This window comes from Camelina sativa, chromosome 18 (assembly GCF_030686135.1).
Source record: "Camelina sativa cultivar CO46 ecotype springtype chromosome 18, ASM3068613v1".
Classification (NCBI taxonomy): Eukaryota; Viridiplantae; Streptophyta; class Magnoliopsida; order Brassicales; family Brassicaceae; genus Camelina; species Camelina sativa.
Genome location: NC_141897.1, coordinates 3,922,120 through 3,943,400, shown reverse-complemented (window position 1 = coordinate 3,943,400; position 21,281 = coordinate 3,922,120). Strand labels below are relative to the sequence as shown.

Sequence of the window (21,281 nt, the reverse complement as noted above, 5' to 3'; positions counted from 1 at the left end):
CGTTAAAGTAGTGTCTATTTTATGACTATAGTGTGATTAATTAGCACAAACAAATGGTCTTCTTACTGTTGTCGGTTTTGAGTCGTATAATTGTGGTGTCAAATTGGCGACTAAGTAGTGACTGAGTGTTTGGTAGTCGCTATATAGTCACTTACCTTAGTGACTATTTAGAAACTACATTACGACTATTTGGCCACTGATGTTGATTTCAGAATCTGTATGTTACGACTATTTGGCCACTGATGTTAATTACAGAATTTGAATGTTGCATATACTAATTTCCCTTTATCCTCTTCCTTTCATTCTTGTATTCCAATTTAAATTGAAAGTTTCGAATTTGGAAAGACATAATATCGAAATATTGAAATACATGGTACATGTTCAAGTTACAGAAATAAAAAAAGGTCATAAACACAATCTGAACGTGGCAACGAGTTCATCCAAAAGAGTGAGAGATAGAGTTCATCCGAAAAGAGTGAGATAGAGTTCATCCGAAAAGAGTGAGATTGAGTTCATCCAAAAAGAGTTATGACAGAGAAACCTATTAAGCAGCGGTTGATGGAGTTGGAGTTGCATCATTTTGGGGAAGAGGTTATGTGGTTGTCTCTTTAGCTGAATGGCTTGCAACGAAATTCTGAAACCGCGGATCACATTCCCTCAGAAAATCCTGGACGTTGGAGAATTGGTCAATCTTGTCCTTCTGGGCAGCAATAAATTTGGATTGCTCAGCTTCACGCGCAGCTATTTCTGCATCACGCCTCTGCAGTTGAGCAGCATGTTCTTCTATCATGCGTTGAGCTTCTTTCAACAGTTCTTGGAGAGCCACAAAGGTAGAAGAGCCACATGCTTGCTTATCCTTTCCATTGACAAGACAGTCCTTGAGGCTTCCAACTCCATAAGGTGTTTCTCTTGAATCCTTAGCAGTGGACTTGAAAATAAGAGAAAAGTTAAGATTAGAGGATGACAAATTAAACTCCAAGACTATAAATGTGTATTGGTTTTTTTTAAAAGTAATCTCAAGGAAATTTTCTGTATATTCTTCTGTTGTGAGGTCCTGTGGCCGTGATTCTCCATCTGACACAGCAAAAGACTCTGCCTCGAGCTCAGACAACCTCTCTTGAACAGTCTTCTCATAAGTTTCTGCAATCTTCTCTGCCTTCCGATCAACATATGTACCATCAGGCTTTGTATGTGCCTTGATAAAAACCTCACCAAATTGGACTTCTCTTCCCAAATCCTCAACCTGCAATGTTAGCAAAGAGACACAGATTAACTAAAAAAAAATAACAGCTATGTAAGAATTGAAAGTGGCAAAAATAACAGCTACTTAACCATTTCGTCTTGAAGCTGTCAATACGACTTTGGCCCTGAGAGGTGGACGTGAGGACCTAGGCCGTTACGGTCAGACAGACGGGCATCAGAGTAAGTTTTACTCCTTTGTTGTGCTTCTTCAGTGTCCCAGTAATCCTCCATTGTAACCCAGAGAGTGTCGCCAATCCAGTTTGGTTGGACTCGACTAGTCCTCACAGTGCTAACCATGTCTTTGATCCGCTTTTGACAGATTTCCTCAAAGTAAGCTTGAACAGTCCCGGTTATCAAAGGATCCCATGTGTGGGTTTTCTAGAAAAAAAGGAGCTATTGTGAGTGAAAAGAAGACCTGTAAAGCTATGTATGAAGGCTATGTGACATAAATCCTTACCGCAAATTCAAGGAAGTATCTCTCTTGTTTGTCCCGCGGCACACATGTCCAGCTGTAGAAGGGACCTTCGAATTTGTTTTGAATAATTTTAGTAATCTTCCGAACAAGTTTCGATCCTCCATACACATGAACCAATAAAATAAAGAAGCAGGATACTCAAAAGCAAATAATAGACAAACCAAAAGAAATGAGGTCAAAACAAGAGGCATCAGTTTCTATTGGATTACAATACGCATACGAATAAGACAAAAAAAACCATTGTTATTCGTATAAGCAAACACCACAATCATAAAACACCATTGCTATTCGTATAAGCCAACACAACAATAAAAAAAAACCATTGCTATCCGTATAAGCCAACACCACAATCATAAAACACCATTGCTATTCGTATAAGCCAACACCACAATCATTACAATACATTGACTCACCAATTTCTCTTCTAACAATCTAATAACACCATTACAAAACATGTGAAGAGGAAAAATCATACCATTGGGTGTTCGGTATGGGTGTGGGAGAGAGGACGATGGTGAACTTATCCCTGTCTGGAACTAGAAGCAGTGAATTTAGAGCATGCAACACGTCCGCCTGTAGTTTGGGCAACACCGCAGAAGATTCTTCTTCGAAGATGTTCCCTTGAGACGATGGATGCGATGGATGCTCCTGACTTCTGGCCTGACTTCTCGCCTGAGTTTGAGAGGGTCGAACTGGAGAAGGCGGAGAGACATCCCGACTTCTGGCATGAGTCTGTGGATTGAAGTGGACTTCTTCTGAAGGAGTCCGGTGTAGTTCGGGTGGAGGTGGATGTGTAAATGAGTTCTAAAAAAGTTGTTGCGGCGGAGGATAGTTCCGGATCTGGGCTGATGACTTTCGTTGCAAACCGCTGACTTGTACTTCAGGCGTCTGCAGAGGAGGAGGATCTTGTACCGCCAGCGTGAAGTTGTACTGACTGGGCAGAGTGTTAGACCGTCGATTTGGTGTTGCCCCTTTCGGTCTCTGAGTAACATTAGGAGCAACCTTCCTCTTTCTTCCTCGATTCGGCATCTTGTTGGTGATTGATAGAGAGACTGATAGATTCGTCTAGACAGAGAACAAGAGAGGTAACGAGAGAGGTTTGGATCTAGAGAGTAGGGTTTGAGAGAGGTAACGAGAGAGGCGATCGAGTTCGAGAGGATAGGGTTATTGTCTTGTGAGACTAGGATTTTTAGGTTAGTTAGTGGTTAATGGGCTAAGTTTAGGAATTTGTAGGCCTTAATTAGTTAATTAGTAAGTGGGTTTGGGCCTAAATTAGTCCAATTATAAACATTTAAATTATTAAGGTACAAATTATAATAATAAAATTAATTTATTATTTTGGTAAAAATTATAATTACAAATTTTAATTATTTAGTACTTATTAATCCTTAATGAAAATTAATTTAAATTACAGACTATAAATATAATTTATTTGGGTTTTAATACTGAAACAAACTTAATATTATTTAATAAAGTACTTAAAATGTATTATATTACAAAGTTAATAATACTAAAACAAACTTAGTGTTTTTTATTTTTGACAAATAATGATATATATAGTATATTAAACATATTAAGCATATGTATCTTCGTCTTCTTCTTCTTCTTCATTATCAGAAGAAGATAAATTACACAGGAATTCATCTTCTGGATCCGCATCTCCGACTTCGTAATCAAGGTTTACTGGATTAGCTTCTTCTACCAAATTGTCGACTATGAGATCTTCAATTGTAGTCATCAATACAGCATCATCAGTTTCTGTTTGCAACGAGCCGGTTCGTTGTTTTCGTATTCTCCGGAAATGTTTCCTCTAGGATTTACTTTTAGAACACTGAGCCACTCCCGCTTTGGTTTCTTTATGTATGGATACGGAATATAGCAAACTTGATCCGCTATAGATGCTGTTTGCAAAATCATTAATTAGTATGGATAGTTACATTTATGTGTAAATATCTAAATTACATGGAGTCTTTACGTACCTAGAATAAATGGTTCATATTTGTTGTATTTCCTCGATGCGTTCACGTCTACAACACCACTATTGCTCTTCCGAGTGCCTCTTCCGATAACAGGATCATACCACTTACACTTAAAAAGTGTGATCTTCAAATTGACCATTCCCTCATATTCAAGTTCTATGATATCGATTATGTTCCTGTAGAAATCCGCGCCATCAGATTCATCAGTGTAATTTTCACCAGTAGCACATACACCATAGTTAAATGTCTTCCATCCAGCACAGTGAGTCTATGTATGAAACACATAGCCTCTTGTATAGTACATTGGCCACGTTTTGACCTTGTGCAAAGGTCCATGCACTATCTCTTGAACCCAAGTAGGGAATGGATTTGTGGTGTTCCAGTATATAACCTGCATTTACATAAAAACATGGCAATATATCAATATATTTATATATTAAGTATAAATTAATGCATTAATAAGATCAAAAATTTGTGTAGATATTCTTCAGCTCGTTTCCTGGAGAGTTCTTTTTCGGTCCATCCCGGATATTTTGTAGAAAGAAAATCGTTGAACATACTAACAAAATAGCACATATATTATGTGAGAAATAATTGTGGATTTTCTAAATGAAAATATAAGCTGAGAGTCTTTTTTATATACCTCTCAATTGGTTGAAAATAGTCACAATTTCGTAAAACATATGCATGTGCACATTGATAGTCTCTCTCTGAAAGCCATACTTCATGCATTTCCCCACTTGGACGACCGACGTGAGTAAATATATTTGGTACTCCAGGGACATGAAATACAGGGACTTCACCTTCGTTGAATCTTGTTAACCTGATCAAATGAGTTAATTCAAATTAATGATAATATATAGTTATCTTCAAATATCTAAATTATATATGCATTTAATTACCGTGACTTTGTTTGTATATGATCGGCAAAGTAGTGCTCTGAGAAATAAGCAATCTCGTCATTGATATATGATTCAACAATTGATCCTGCCGCAAATCTTTTGTTCTTTGCTTTTCCTTTCAACTTTTTGATAAACCTTTCAAAAGGATACATCCACCTATATTGTACAGGGCCTCCCAATTCTGCTTCATAAGGAAGATGTATAGGCAAGTGCTCCATCACATCAAAGAATGATGGTGGAAAAATCTTTTCTAAGTTGCATAAGATCAAAACAATGTTCTGCTTTAGAATCTGAACTCGACTTTTTTTGCAAAGTTCTCAAACATAAGTCCCTGAAAAATGCTCCAATCCCTACAAAATATATACTCAAATTGTGAATCTCACAATATTCATATATACTCGTTGTATAGAGTTAAAAATAGCGTAGTACCTGATAACGCAAGGTGAACGTTCCGGTCTAGGAGTTCTGCAAAGATAAATGGAAGTAGTCAGTCCATAAAAACATGGCAATCATGACTCTTCATTCCTGAAAACTTGCCATTGACCAGATCAACACAACTAGCCAAGTCTGACGAATAACCATCTAGAAATTTCACCGCATGCTTGACACATTCCAATAAACTTGTTTTGGCTTCCTTTGTCAATGTATATGCTGGGAATGGAGCATTACCCTTCCTATCAATATGTAACTGTGGTCGAGAACAAAATTGTTCTATGTCCAATATTGACATGATGTTGTCTTTAGATTTACCCTGCACACTCATAAGAGTATACAAGATGTTGTCCACAAAATTCTTCTCGATATGTATCACATCAATATTATGTCGGAGATTGAGATCTTTCCAGTAAGGTAGCGACCATAATATGCTTTCTTTGTGCCAATTATGTTCCTTTCCATAGCCTGTCATCTTCTTTTCATGACCGTTACCACCGACGTCCCTGGTTTTTGGTGGATTTACGCATTTCAAACGCTCGTAATAAACTTGCTCACCAGTTAAAGACTGCGGTGGATACTCGTTAGAAGCGTCTCTTCCCTTCAGGAAATCTTTTTTGTTCTTCCTTAATGGATGACCATGAGGAAGGAATCTTCAGTGACAGTCAAACCAACATGTCTTCCTTCCTTTCGGTAGATAAAATGACTTTGTACTTTCCATGCAAATTGGACAAGACAATTTACCATGGGTGGTCCATCCCGATAACATGCTATACGCCGGAAAGTCACTTATCGTCCACATCAGCACAGCTTTTAGATTAAGATTTTGATTCAAAGACACATCATATGCATCGACTCCAGTAGACCACAACTCTTTTAACTCTTCAATAAGAGGTTGTAGGAAGATATCGAGACTAGCTCGCGGATGATTTGGCCCATAATTCAGAATTGTAAGAAACAAGTACTCCGTATTCATGCATATACCAGGGGGTAAATTATATGGAGTTAAGATCACATGCCACAATGAATGATTACGAGACATGCCAAATGGATTGAACCCATCAGTACATAATCCAAGATAGACGTTACGGGGTTCTTCCGCAAACCGAGGGTTAAGCTCTTGGAAATATCTCCACTCCGCCGCATCAGAAGGATGATTCATTTCTCCCTCTTTTGATTGGTGCTCTGCATGTCATCTCATTGCCGTTGCAGTCTTTTGGCTCTGATACATTCTCTTCAACCTATCAGCAATAGGTAGATACCACATATGACTATAAGGTACTCTTGTTCTCCGACGGTCCTCCTTAGGCTTCCATCTTGGTGAACCACAAAATAGACATATCTCTTCCTTTTCGTCTTCTTTCCAGAAAATCATACAATTGTTAATACAAACATCAATTGTATAATATGGAAGGCCTAAATTACGCATCAATTGAAACGGTAGACTGGTTGCCTTCAGGTAAATAATCCGTCAAAATTCCGCAAACCGAATCCACTAACTTTTCACTCATTTTATATTCCGCCTTATTTTGCATGACTCAAGAAGCTAATGACAATTGCGAGTGACCTTCACGACAACCATCATATAAAGGAGTTTTTGCACTATCTAACAAGTCGTAAAATTTCTGCGAATTGTTTTGTACCAGTTCTTCCACATTCTCATAACTATCATTTTGATGATAATTGTCATTTAAACCCACATTATAACGAAACGCATCATTCACCATATCCACATATGGATCTTCTACTACATTACCCATTTCTTCATGACTCCCATCATACGTCCTATCATTGTAACTACTACATATATCCAAATTGATTTCTTCTCCATGGTTATACCACACATAATAATCTGGCATAAATGCATTACTAAGCAGATGACTCATAACTCTTCTACCCGAGAGACATCTATTATTCTTGCAAACACTACATGGACAGAGAAAATTACCGCTATAATTCTGAACTGTATCTTGGCTACTTGCAAACGATAAGAATTGGTTCATCCCCACTTCGAATTCAGATGAAAAATTTCCCGTCACTTCATCGAACCTCTTGTACATCCACTCCCGATAATTACCGCCATTACCACCATAATTGTAATAGAAAATTTAAGTTTTTATAAAGCCAAATTTTTTTTTTGTTAGAAATTTTTTTTTGGAAGGAAAGACACTTGTGTCGGAATGAATAAAACAAATGCGTGCAATTCGTTTTTATAGACTAAACCTAGGTGACTAATAGGCGACTAATTAATAAAAGTTGGTACACCAACCCCCACATGAAAAACACGTTTTTTTTAACTGTCTTTTACGACTATTTTGCGACTATAGGATGACTATTTAATGACTTGCCGCAAGAGTCGCAGAGCAGTCGCCAAATATACGACTGTCAGCTTTGGTCGGTACCCTAGTCGCTATTTGACGACTATCTTATGACTCGCCGCATGAGTCGCACAATAGTCGCTAATTTAGCGACTATAGTACGACTATCAACTGTGGTCAGTACTGTAGTGACTCAGTAGCGACTAAATTACTGTAGTAACAACGTAGTCGCAAAGTGGTCACTATTTGGTCGTTATTTTTGGCGACTACAAATGTAGTCGATACTTGTAGTCACTAATCGCCTATTTTTTTGTAGTGGTAGAGAAACGGCAGATGGAAGGGTGGATCGATGCGACGACACACGGGAGATGGCACGGTCCGTGATATGGTCAGGCTAGGGGATTACGAACCCAGTTCGTGAATCTCCTAGGGTTTCTCAAGAGCCAAGTTCCGGACTTGGGCTAAGGAGAGGGGTGAGACAAGAAACAAAGATTCTCTCTTTGGAAATATAATTCTTATTCAAGTCTGCCTTTTACAACGAGGGTTTAGGCCTTTATATAGGCAAGCTTACATAAGGGGGACACTAAAACCCTAGACGCGCGGCCATGATCTGAACCATACACTTGGACAAAAAGTAAAAGCAAAAGTAAAAGGAAGCAAAGACCAATCCAACAGTCATAGAAGGTTCAAGATGAAATAAAAGAAAGGAAGGAAGGAGATAGGATTGCCATGTCATTGGCTGTACATGGTGGATAGAATCTTCACTTCCTTGTCCCATTATTATGTCAATGTAATTTTCCAAGTCACGAGCTAAGCGGGAACGAAGTGAAGATGCACTAGAGATCACTTCCTCGTTAAAACCCATTTGGTAAACTCATTGGGACAAACCCAAAGTAAGAAAAAGAGTATAGCTCCTTCTAATGACTTAGGGGTGTCTTCACACTAGCGTAATGGTAAGGACACGTGAATCAAGCTTCCCAAAGCTGGTCGCACCAAAGGCTCTTTATTGGTGATGCTAGTCATGAGCCATTGGTGTAAAGTAGGCCTGGGCATAATATCCAAATCCGAAAAAACCGATCCGAATCCGAGCCTAAAAATCCGATCCAATCCAAACCAAAAATTTAGAAATATCCGAATGGATTCTAAATTTAAGGATCCAAAAATCCAAATCCGAACTCGATCCAAACCGAAATCCGAATGGATATCAGAACATGTCCAAAATATAAATACATAGTAATAATATCTTAGTAATACTTACAAGTTGTAATAATTTAGGTATCTAAAAGTTTAAAATTTTGGATATTTTAAATATTTTAATGTATTACAACTATTTTTGAATATATTTAGGTAAAAAATAAGCGTAATTTTTAGATATTTTGGTTCCTTTTAAGTAGTTTGAATAGATTTGGACATAAAATTTTAGATTTTTGAGTACTTTGGATAACCGAATCCGAACCCAAAAAATCTGATCCGAATCCGATCCGAATCCAAAAGTTGATAATATCCAAACGGATGTTAGTAATGTAAATCCGAAAAATCCGATCTGATCCGAACCGAAAATCGGAACGTCTAGGGCTATGTAAGAGTATAAATGTGAGAAAGCTACAACGAAGAGATATAGTTAAAGTATATGGGAGAGTCTACACTATACAAAAATTATTCTCAAAGTAATTAAAATAAAATATTAGAAAAAACATTTTCACCACGTAGTGGGGGCACAATCCTAGTGTACTTAAAAAATGATTGTCCTTGTCTTATAGCAAAGATTTAAGTGTGGATTGCATTTATGTCCACTTAGCCTTTACATTGATATTATGTTAATGATAACAATATGTAGAGATACCAAAACACGTGGTGCAGGATATTTTTCTTTATACATATATCTATAAACACATCTTTTAACATTATTTGTCGAGAGCTTAAATCAAATCCCACCCAAATCCGCTCTTACACGATCTCCAAAAGAAAGTTAGTTTTGATGGAGATGAGAAAACTAAATAATCCGCTCTATCATGTAATACGCTTTTGTGTTTACTTTGTTCTAACTCTTAATTTCATGAGCATTTTTTTACATAAGCACCAGAGAATCTTTAAGAAATAGTATTTGTTTGGTGTTTCTCAGAACAATGACAGTTTCTTCTTTGACACAAGTTCATCTAGTCATCAACACTTAGGGATGTTATAAATGGCTTAAAGTTACAGGGCTAGTGTTTAAAGGGCCCTTTTCATATCCAGAGTTTTAAAGAACTGAGTTTATACAGGGCTAGACTGGGCTTAAAACCCCATTTTAACATCCCTATCCACACTCCAACGACTACCCGCATAATTGTTATCACCAAAACTTAGAATTGAAAAAAAATTATCTTCTTTGTAATTGGTACTAGTATGATTAGTTAGTTACAATGTATATACTATATACAAAACTAGTACTTCTTATTTTTCATACTCCCTCCAGATTATAATAAGTTATGTTTTAGCCAATTTTTTAAAGGTAATTATTTTTATAATACGTGAAAGGTATTCTATAACTTTAATAATTTGTAATCATTATATCTAAACATAACTTTAATTGAAACACAGAATAGAAAAACAATAAAAAGATGAAACTATGTAGTATCTTAAATTTCCTGAAAAAGTTATATTCAAAAACTTTTTTGGTAACAAAGTTATTTTTAAATTTATTGCTTTCGATAGGTTATATCTATAAATTTTCTGACAAAGGTATCGAGATGCATTTTTTCATGTCAAACAAATGCATTTATAGCGCAGGAGAAGGTGTCTAGTTCACATGCATTTTTTCTAGAGAATTTTGCATTCACACCTACGCTACAAGTTGCGACTGAATTGCAACGCCGAAGCGACTGATTTGGTTATTCATTGCGACTGTTTTGGTTTACTGATTTATGTACGTTTTGGTGACTGTTTTACAACTGTTTAATTATCGATTTATCATGTTTTTTTTTAAAATCCGGTAAAATTGAATTATTTTATTTTGTAATACCAAAACTGCTTATCAAAACTATAACTAAAACATAACAAACATGAAGTTAAACAAAGACATGAGTTTCAACATACATAAGTTCAAAAAAACATCCAAACAACCATTACAAGAGTACAAGTACAACCATTACAAAAGTTTTTAAGGTCATGAGGGAAGGAGGGATAGTAAAGAAACCTAACTTTGTCATCAGTAGGGTCGGGGTCATTGGTTTGAGAATTGAGGAAGGCGACAAAGTTTGGGTCAGTCTTGAGGAAGGTCACCAAGTGTTTGATATCTGCTTGTTGCTTAGCTGCAACCCATAAAGCCTCAGCTGCAACCCGTGAATCCTCTGCGTCACGCGCTGCTTGTTGCTCTATTTTGCGGTTAGCTTCTTCAAGCGGTTGTTGCAGGCTTGTGAAAGAAGAAGAGCTTCCAGGGAACTTCTGCTTCCCGTTGATGGAACTCCCTAGGCTTCCAACTCCAAAGTATGTTCTTCTATCGCTTATGAAAGTAGACTGCATAAACAAAACAGAGAGAAAAAGTTAACATAATTACTTAACAATGAAAAACTTAATAGCTTATTAGCAAGAAACAAATTACCTGAAGAAAGAGCTCATCATCATCCTCTTGAGATAGCTCTGATCGACGTGAAATACCATCAGAAGACTCGTCATTATCCAGAGTAGCCAACTTAGCTTTCCTTTATTCTTATATGCCTCATGAACTGATTGTGCTTTCTTATCGACAAAAGTACCATCCTTTTTGGTATGAGTCCTGAAGAAAACTTTAGGAATAGTTGGCGGTCTTCCCAATTCCACTTCCTGAAATGTTAGACAATGAAAAGGTGAGGAACCATCTGATGTAACTTATTAAACAATGAAAAGGTAAAGAAGTAACTCACCATCTCTTGTTTGATTTGTAAGTAAAACTTCGGCCCTGATTCATGCTTGTGAGGACCAAGACCATTACGGTCAGACATTCGAGCTGCTGAAGTGGCTGCACTCTTTGCTATGGCTTCTTCTGTGTCATAATAGTCACACATTACTTTCCAAGAGTACTCTCAATCCAAGTCGATTTTGCTTGATCTCGCTGACCTCCAAAGAGTACTCTTAAACCACACCGGTAAGTGAAGGATCCCAGGTTTGTGTTTTCTACAAAAGAAGAAGAGAGAAAAGTGTTAGTGATCAAAAAACCAAAAAAAAAATATAAATACAGAAGTCAAATGGAAAGGAGTAGAAGTTTACCGTGAATTCCAAGTATCTTTCTCTTCTTTGATTAGAAACACAACCCCAACTGTAATATGGCCCATCAAACTTGTTTGTAAACACTTTTGTAATCTTTCGAGTAAGTTTTGACTTGTCCTTACCAAACCTTCAAACACAAACAAATCGAAAGTAAAAATTCTGAGAAATATAATCAAACACAAACACAAGTGGTTCGAAACACAAACAAGCCTAAAAATTCTAATCATTCCAATAAAAATTCTAATCAATCTAATCAAACACAAACACAAACAAACCTAAAAATCCTAATTCTAATCAACTAAAAATTATCTTACCAAGTGGTCCCAAGCTTTAAACTGGGAGAGAGGACATTGGTATACAATTCACGTCATGGCTGGACAAGCATGTCATGTAAAGTAGCAAGTAAATCAGCTGGGAGATTTGATTGCCTTAAACCATCATCCTCAGAATCAGCTCTGTCTTATTCTTCCTCATGTGAGTTTTGCGCTATGAGAACAATAATGCGATGCAGAGGCTGTTCGAGGTTAAGTAGAGGGTCGAGGATGATTTGAGACTGGTTGAGTAGACTATGGAGGTTGATTCGAGACTTGAGGAGACCGTCAAGAATGATTCGTGACTGAAGGTTAAGGAGGCTCTCGAAATTGACTCGAGAATTCTGGTGGATTTGACTCAGAAGCGAGAGGTTGAGGAAAAGGACGCCTGCTTGGAGTTCTGGAACAGATTTGTTGGAGGGGGATAGTCCTTATAAGTAGGTGTAGGTCTCGCTGGAGGTTCGAGGATTGGGACAGGAAATCCCTGAGAATCAGTGTCTGGATTATCAGGGTTCGCCGGCGTGAAGGCATACTTGCTGGGAAGATTAGCGGGTCTTCGATTTTCCGTTTATGAGGTTCCAGAGGTTCGATTTGAGGGGTTTCTTCTTTTTCCTACTCTTTTCTTTACTCCAGCCATCAAAATCGAGAGATACAAGGGTTTTTTGATTGAGCGCGATTGAGATCTAGGGTTTTGAGGAATAAACAAAGAGAAATGGGGAGATTAGGGGCTACGGTTTGTCGATTGAGAAGAGAAAGGAGGGTTTGTCGATTGATAAGAGAAATGGGGAGATTAGGGTTTGTTAATTGAGAAGAGAAATGAGAGATTAGGGGTAACGGTTTGTCGATTGAGAAGAGAAATGAGGGATTAGGGTTTTCTCGGGGAAGATTAATGTGTTTTGGGTTTTCGCCGTTTTGTTATGGCCCAAATTTGGTTTAAGATCCAAACTAAATAAACCAGTCGCTAAAGAGTAGCTCTTTAGTCGCAATATTTGGCGACTGTCAAATTGGTGTCCAAATTAGTCGCAAATTGACGGCTACACTGCGACATTATGCATCAGTCTCGAATTAGCGGCTATTAGGCGACTGTTTTATTTTAGTAGCCATTGAGTAGCAAAACAATCGCAATGCAATCGCTAAATTTAACGACTGTGTTTTAAGTCGCATCTTGCAGTCGACAATTTCATGTTTTCTTGTAGTGCTTTTTTCACACGTTGTATTCACTCATACACCTACTTTTTGGTACAAGTATACTTTTAACTTTTGAAATTACATATTACCCCCTTCCTTAACTAAACTAACTCTCTCTTTCTTTACTTTCTCGACCCCCACCTCCATTATATATATTTTTATATTTGATTTTTTTTTTTAAATCAAACAAATACATCTTCGTCTTCTTTATAGTTTCTCTCTCTCTCTCTCTATTTTTCCTCATTCAGTTTCTGTGTTTTTCGCAAGAGAAGAAAGAGAAGATGTTAAAATTTAGGATTTAGATTCAAAGTAAAAGATAAAATAAAAAAAATCAAACCTTAGATCTCCAATTATTCAATCATCAAATTCTCAATTCTTCCACGCACTGTCGAAGCTCTAGGTCCCCAATTATGTTTCCTTGTTTCTTGTCCTTTGCCGTTGTTCATCAAATCCAATGGAAACTCGAATTTCTCATTACAAATCCAAAATTTTGTATTTTTCTCTAAATTTTGCATATTCGTACAAATTCAGAATCATTGAGAGATCAAAAGAAGAAACTTTAGAACAAAACATTACTATACCAATAGAATATTTATGAACAAGATACCAATGGTATCCATGCTACCTTGTACATATGGTTATCATTTGTAGCAACCAAACTAAACTAAATAATATCAAAGCAGAATAAAGCATGTTCTCGTTCTAAATGTATGAAAACAGAAGAAAGCAATTGTAGCTGCTGAAAAAAAATGTATTAGGTTGCTTGAATTGTTTGTGTAACAACCCGTCATGTGGACCCCACTAGCCTCACTGCTAGTTGCCCCAACGGACCGTCTGCAGACCCCACTAGCCTCACTGCTAGCCGTCCCAACGGACATCAAGCTGGCCCTGCAGGGCATCGATCCTAACCCGTCATTGTGGATATCCCAATCCACCAGTAGGTTATTGGTGCGTCAGGCGTTCTTCAAACCCTGGTCCTCACCCTTTATCAACCTTCCCACAGGACAAGTTTGTAACTGAGAAGAAGAAGAAAGCATGTGTTTGTGTTCAACAAGCATATGTCGACAAATTCGGGTTAATGACCATGTGGTCAAAGTTTAATGGATGGGCTCGGATGGTCCACAAATTAGGGTTAATGACCATGTGGTCAAAGTTTAGCGGATGGGTTTGGATGGAAAAGAGACTACTATTAGAACAAAAATCCATAGAGACTAACATTAGAACAAAAATCCATGGAGACCTATCCATAATTTATCTAGCCACTAAACTTTGTTATTTTTCTTTTCAAGTTAAGGTCTGTAACTAATCATCTTAAACTCTTTTTTTTATGTTCTCATTGCAAAACTCTCTCTTTGGGTTTTGGGTAACTCAGAAACCTTGCAAAAAGATTATAATAAAGCTGATCAGAGTGGTTTTGGGTTTCAATGGTCAATCCAAGTCCGACGAAAATCAGAGCGGATAAAGTTGTCGGAGTGGAGGAGGTTGCCGGAGAGGAGGTGAATTGTTGGGTCTCCATTGATATATAACATGATCAGTATAAGATTTTGTAGACAACTTGTCTAAATGTAAATTTTTTTGCCCAAATCTAAATAAACTACAGTCCATTTACAAGAGAGAAAAAAACATTCTTATTTCACGAGAGAGAGAAGAGAGACAAACAAATTGCTATCTATATATACATTTTTGGAGACATTTAGGAAATAAATCCTGGAGTTGGAACTTATTTACAATCATGCCATTGATATTAAATATTTTTTTAATTTATAATTTTCTATTTATTAAATTATGATAAGGTTTTCAACTTTCCAAAAAAAATATTTACATTAAAATACTAATTTGATAATTAATTAAATAAATATAACATTCCCTAAACTTTAAAAAAAAAATATTCTCCCTAATCAAAGTAAGAATACGTGATTACACAGATTACACAGATTTTTCTCTCTAATTAGTTGTTAACTGAAATATTATTGCCTTGAAGAAGAAAGCACCCTAAAAATATTTTACCAAATATATAACATATCTTTATTTTATTTTAACGTGCATATGATTTGTTTAAAATTATATCATTCTGCATATATAAAAGAAAATTGGTGATTACGGGTTATAACAAATGATAAAACTGAATATATATTAAAGAAATAAATGCAACTTAGTTTTTATATATTTTAATTTAATAAATATAGTCTTGTGGTGTACCGCGGATGAATATCTAGTATTAAATATAAGCCATCAGATCTAAGCTATTAATGAAAATCGGGCCGTTCAAATTTTATTTAGTTTGCTTTCTTTAGTTATCCTCTTGTTACAAGTTTATGGTTAAAATTGTCCAAAATTATGGTGAACAATGTAAAACTAAGGGGCTGTTATTGGAGAAGTGATTTCTAAATCCATATGAAATTGTAAATTATACAAATCAAAACACATGGATTTTGAAATAACATGTTTTATCCTGATTTGAACCCTTCTATTTTACACTTTCAAATCCATTCAAATCCATTTAAAACATATCGTGGATTTTGAAATCCAAAAACAAATCATTAAATGAATAACATGAGATTTTAACAAGTATTTGTAAATCATAGAACCAATAACACCTAATTTTGATAAGTATTTTAAAATCAATGATTAAATAACACATGATTTTTGTTTGAATTTCCAAATTCATTAAAATGATAGAACCAATAACTCTCTCTAAGCTAAAAAGTACACCAATAGCTAAAAATATGTCAAAGTGAAATAACTTTGTATGAAAGTAGGTGTACATGTGAATAACTCTTTTTATATACCATTGCATAATACGATTGCGTGCTGATATTTTTGTTTCCAATTATAAAAATAAAAAATCAACATATTTATTGTGATTTTTTTTTTTTGTGTATGCGGATTCTTGCATTTAACAAACCCCTAAAACATAGTCACGGAATCACAAATTTATAATTCATGTTTGTTAAATTCAGGAGTGATCAACCAAATTTTAGAGTAGAAGCGTTTACCAAAATCTCTGTAATGATATCAGTATCTTGATACTCGGCTTTTGAGTTTTGATCCTAACCAATCATGTTTTCAAATTTCTATAGTGTTGTATTATATTTTTGACTCTTAAAAGTCCTTTTTTATATAATGATTGGTTAGGTTTATTTCATCTAAATATTCAATAATAGTTTACTTTTAAATTTCCTAATCTTCGAGATATTAGGTAAAATCTTATATTTTCTGGTGGAAAGAGTAATACTGTCCTTTTATTTGTTGACATCAAGATATATAATTAAAGCCAACCAAACCAATAGTACATAAGCAAATTAAAAAAAAAAAACCGAATATAAAAATATCAAACAGTATTTTTCTACAACAGTTGATCATGCAGCCAAGAAGATCCTCGTAATGCTAAGTAGGACTGAATACGTCTCGCAAGAGTGACGTATCTCAACTTGTATTTGCTGAGTTGGTAACCTTAAGATCAAATGCTGAAAGCCCATCAAACCCTGAATGCGGTCAGGATGCGGGTTTTAAATTGCCTCCACCGCAACATGCACTCTGCTTCTATCTCAACTTGTACCACATGTAAATCCTTTAAGCTCTGAAGGGCTCAAACTATATATCGTAGTTATGATCCCATCTGATTTGTGCTTGGGACAAAAGCGTCGCAAGCATGAAATATAGAGTCTAACATTACATAGATTAGGAAACTATTTTTAAAAATATTTTGGTGTTTCTACGAAAAATGACAGTTTCTTCTTTGACACAAGTTCATTCATACTTTGATTGACTTATGAAGCATAATTGTTCACACCAACATTTAGCACTGATAAAAAAAAGTCTATCTTGTTTGTAATTGTTACTAGTATGATTAGTGTATATAATTATAATTTGCTGAAACTAGTACTTTTAATGTTTCATTCTCCCTCCAGATTCTATTTCGCCAATTTTTCAAAGGTAATGTTTTACATTTTAGATCCAAAATTAATTCATTAATTATTTTTCTCTAAAGTTTTTTCAGAAGTTCAATAATGTTTAGGTTGATAATCAACAACTTCTCGCTTGTTTGCTTCCATCATACACTTCATGGCCCACAAAAGCGCGAAAGAGCCAAAACTTGTAGTGATGGCGGACACAAAAAGATGGCGTGATTTATGGTCTCTGCCAATTCCCGCATTTTGTGCAACTCGGATCACATGCAATCCCGCGATACCTCAAATTCTTTGAAACTGGCACATAGCCAGTAAAGGCTTGCAACATGAAATGTCGGATATTCGGTGGACACTTGTTCTTCCAAACATGAGCTTGTAAGGTTTGTCAATCAAAGAAGCAGGGTGGCTTGGTTTGAGAGACACTGATCGTTTTAATCAGCCGCTCCTAGCGAAACAAGCATGGCGGTTGTTGGATGAGCGAAACTCATTACTGGTTAGAGTATATAAAGCAACTTATTTTCATGACAAGCTTTTTCTGAAAGCAAAACTTGGATATAGACCTGCTTATGCATTGCGCAGTATCATGTATGGTCGTGAATTATTAGAGCGGGGAGTTATGAATGTTAGAATTGCGGAATAGATAGGAGAATAAGAGAGTAACTTAGGAGAGAAGAATAGAGTGAACAAAAGACTTAATTAGAGTATCTCAAATGTATGTTACAATGCTTCTTATAGAGAGACAGATAGCATATAGCCGTTTGAGAGAGGAAGAGTAGTGATAGTGACTCTATGTTGACTTGTATTGTGAGCTCTTAATGGTGAGAGCGACTTGCCTGTCCCTTGTTTGGCTTGCACCAACTCGTCCTCCAAGGTACACATGTGATGCTTAACCTCCTTAAATATTTCACAACAACTCTCTTCTAGATTCTTCTTCTTCTTGGGCTTCAATATCCTCTAGGCCTCTTCTTCTCACTCGATTCATGGCCTATTGACCATGGTTGTACGGACAGTCGCATGGACACCATTTCCTTGATCACATGTTCCTACTCCTGATCAATACTCCCCCTCAAGTTTAGCCGAATGCAATGGCTAAACTTGTAGCTCCATGAGTCATCATCTCATTAAAAACCTCAATATATAAAACCACTTGGGACAAAACTATATTGAGGGAAAAAGAGTGTGATGCCTCCGAAAGAGGGAATGTGAGATCACGGATGAGTCAAGTCCACAAGTCCTAGTTTGCTAAAGATATGGGAGCATACTTGGCGACTTGCAGCCTTGGTGAATATATCAGCGAGCTGATCCTTGCTTGGTGTAAAATATGGAAGAGTAACACCTTCTTCAATCTTCTCTCTAACTTTGTGGCAGTCTAACTCAATGTGTTTGGTTCTCTCATGAAACACTGAGTTGGTTGCAATGTGTATGGCTGCTTGATTGTCACAGTGCATAGGAATGGGAGTAGTTGTCTTGATATGAAGATCTTCGAGCAAAGCCTTGAGCCATGTAAGTTCGGTTGTGAACTTCCTCATTGCAGGATATTCTGATTCTGCACTGGACATTGATACTACCTTTTGCTTCTTTGTCTTCCATGTGACAAGGTTACCTTTGATGAATGTACAGTAGCCCGTTACAGATCTTCTATCTGTTTTATCACCACCCCAATCTGCGTCGCAGTATCCCACAAGGTCAGTATTAGAGTTCTTTCCCATCCAAATGCCTTGTCCAGGGCTTCCTTTAAGATAATGGAGAATTCTCTCCAAAAGACTCCAATGATATGTTGTGGGAGCTTTCATGTATTGACTTACCTGATTCACAGCATAGCAAATGTCAGGTCTGGTGAGAGTTAAGTAAATTAGCTTACATACAAGTCGGCGGTAGCCAAAAGGATCTTCGTATGATGGATCATGTCTCTCCCCCATTCTCTCAACTTGATATCCATCTAGAAGTGGTGTGTCTATAGGTTTGGCTCGTAGCTTCCCTGTCTCACACAATAAATCAAGAGTATACTTTCGTTGTGATAGAAATACGCCCTCCGGAGAGCGACATACTTCAATCCCAAGAAAGTATTTAAGCTCTCCAAGATCCTTTATGTCAAAAACTGAATTTAAATGAGCTTTGATATCTTTAATACCCTCTTGGTTGTCTCTGAAGATGATTAGATCATCAACGTATATGAGAACAACGACTATACCTTTGGCACTTTGGAGAGTAAAGAGAGTAGTGTCTGAATGATACTTCTTAAAGCCATGGTTTATAAGTGTGGTGCTCAATTTGTGATACCAGGCCCTAGGAGATTGTTTTAGCCCGTATGTAGCCTTTCTCAGTCGCAACACCTTTCTCGGAGATATAGTATCTTCAAGGCCTGGTGGGGGTGTCATGTTACTTCTTCCTCTAATTCTCCTTGTAAAAAGGCATTCTTGAAATCCATCTGCCACAACTCCCAAGATAAGTTAGTAGCAAGCGAGAGAACTACCCTTACTGTGTGGATTTTAGCCACTGGTGCAAATGTGTCTTTCTAGTCTTGTCAATAGGTTTGTGTGAATCCACGCGCCACTAGTCGAGCTTTGTAGCGTTTGATGTCTCCATTTCTCAAGTATTTGATTGTGAATACCCATTTTGAACTCACTGCTTTCTTTCCTGGTGGAAGATCAGTTTCGTCCCAGGTGTGGTTGTGATTCATGGCTCCAACTTCATCATCTACCGCATTTAACCATTCTTTGCGTTCTTTGGCTTCTTCATAGGTGCTTGGTATGTGATGTTCATCTATCTTCCTAAGAAATGCTTGATGATCAACCGATAGTAACGCCAAGGAGCACACAGCTTGAATCGGATGAGCAATGGCTTGGTTGTTGTAGTATAATCGTTTGTCTTTCCAGATTGATGGATACTTGATCCGTGTACCTCTCCTTACTGGTGGTGGTGTCGGATCATGATGTGATGACGTCGACTCTTCTTCGGTTTGAACTCTGATTTGAGCTCTGTTTTGAACTCTGTTTTGAGCTTCCAGCATCACATCGTCATCTTCCTCCCCCTCTGACGCCTGAACCAGAACCTCAGTCGAATCATTGATCTGTTCTCCCGGTAATGACAAAGTTATTGGCGGTAGTGCATCATTAGTAGAGTCAGGTTGAGTATCCTGGGAAATTCTTTGAGGTGGATCGAAGGTAGTACCAAGATGATCGAGTAGGAACTTGAGACTTGCAGACCGATCAGTCGGAGTGGCCAAGTCTTTAAAGGTAGACCAGTCTTTCTTATCAAAGTATCCTTGCTCTTCAAGAAACTTGACATCTCGAGAGACAAAGATGCGATTATTGATAGGATCAAAGCACTTGTACCCCTTTTGGGTGATCGAATAACCCAGAAAAATACACCTTGTGCTCTTAGCTTCTAGTTTGTTCCGTAATTCTCCTGGCACTAGAACAAAACAGACACATCCAAACACTTTTAGGTGACTAATGGATGGTTTAAAGGTATTCAATACCTCGAATGGTGATCGATCTTCCAAGATCTTGGTTGGGAGTCGATTGATTAGATAGCAGGCTGTCATCACTGCGTCGCCCCAATATCTCCTAGGTACATTGGTGTGAAACATCATTGATCTTGCCACTTCTATCAGATGTCGGTTCTTCCTCTCAGCTACTCCATTTTGTTGAGGAGTGTATGGACAGCTAGTTTGGTGTATAATACCGTGTTTTGCTAGATGTTCTATGAAACGATTGCTTGTGTATTCTCCTCCATTATCTGTTCTAAACACTTTAATCTTAGCATTAAACTGATTAGTAACATAATTTTGAAAGTTCACAAATGCATCAAACACTCGATCCTTAGATGGCAGTAGAGTGACCCATGTTTATTTCGATTTCTCATCAATGAAAGTCACAAAGTACTTGTTGTTGTCTCTAGAGACACACGGTGATGTCCACACATCCGAATGAACCAAGTCAAAACATTTTTCATAAAGAGTAGTAGACTTGGAAAATACAGTTTTACAGTGTTTACTAAGAATACATGCTTCACAAGTTGAATGATCAAAAGAGACATTAGGTATCATTAGTTCAAGTGCACGAGAATGAGGATGACCTTCTCCAATCACTTTTCCAGTCTCAATATCCTGAAAATAGACATCATTAGGACCAATTATAGCATAGCAGTTGAGATCATTGGTTGCCCTTTTTACTGATAGGAGATTAGAAGTGAACTTAGGCATATAAAATGCCCGATCCCTTGAAATGATATCTTATCACCATTAGCTATTATGACATTTCCTATAGCAGGTTCAATATTGTTTAGGAGACTTGA

General features: G+C 36.9%; 2 protein-coding genes across 2 annotated transcripts; both read right to left on the bottom strand.

The window, feature by feature from the left end:
* Nucleotides 1–310: 310 nt before the first annotated feature.
* On the bottom strand, nt 311–2,893 carry LOC147921484 (uncharacterized). Its single transcript, XM_087500216.1, has 4 exons — nt 2,193–2,893; nt 1,700–1,764; nt 1,333–1,620; nt 311–1,243 (listed from the first exon to the last, which is right to left on the bottom strand). The coding sequence occupies exons 3-4, from the start codon at nt 1,333–1,335 to the stop codon at nt 593–595; spliced, it is 654 nt and encodes a 217-aa protein (XP_087356342.1). The 5' UTR covers nt 1,336–1,620; nt 1,700–1,764; nt 2,193–2,893; the 3' UTR covers nt 311–592.
* Nucleotides 2,894–3,290: 397 nt separating this feature from the next.
* LOC147921483 (uncharacterized) lies at nt 3,291–6,192 on the bottom strand. The gene is made up of 8 exons (XM_087497701.1): nt 5,798–6,192; nt 5,136–5,683; nt 5,028–5,063; nt 4,599–4,713; nt 4,420–4,519; nt 4,016–4,087; nt 3,697–3,964; nt 3,291–3,439 (listed from the first exon to the last, which is right to left on the bottom strand). The coding sequence occupies exons 1-8, from the start codon at nt 6,190–6,192 to the stop codon at nt 3,291–3,293; spliced, it is 1,683 nt and encodes a 560-aa protein (XP_087353827.1).
* Between the last annotated feature and the right edge of the window lie 15,089 nt (nt 6,193–21,281).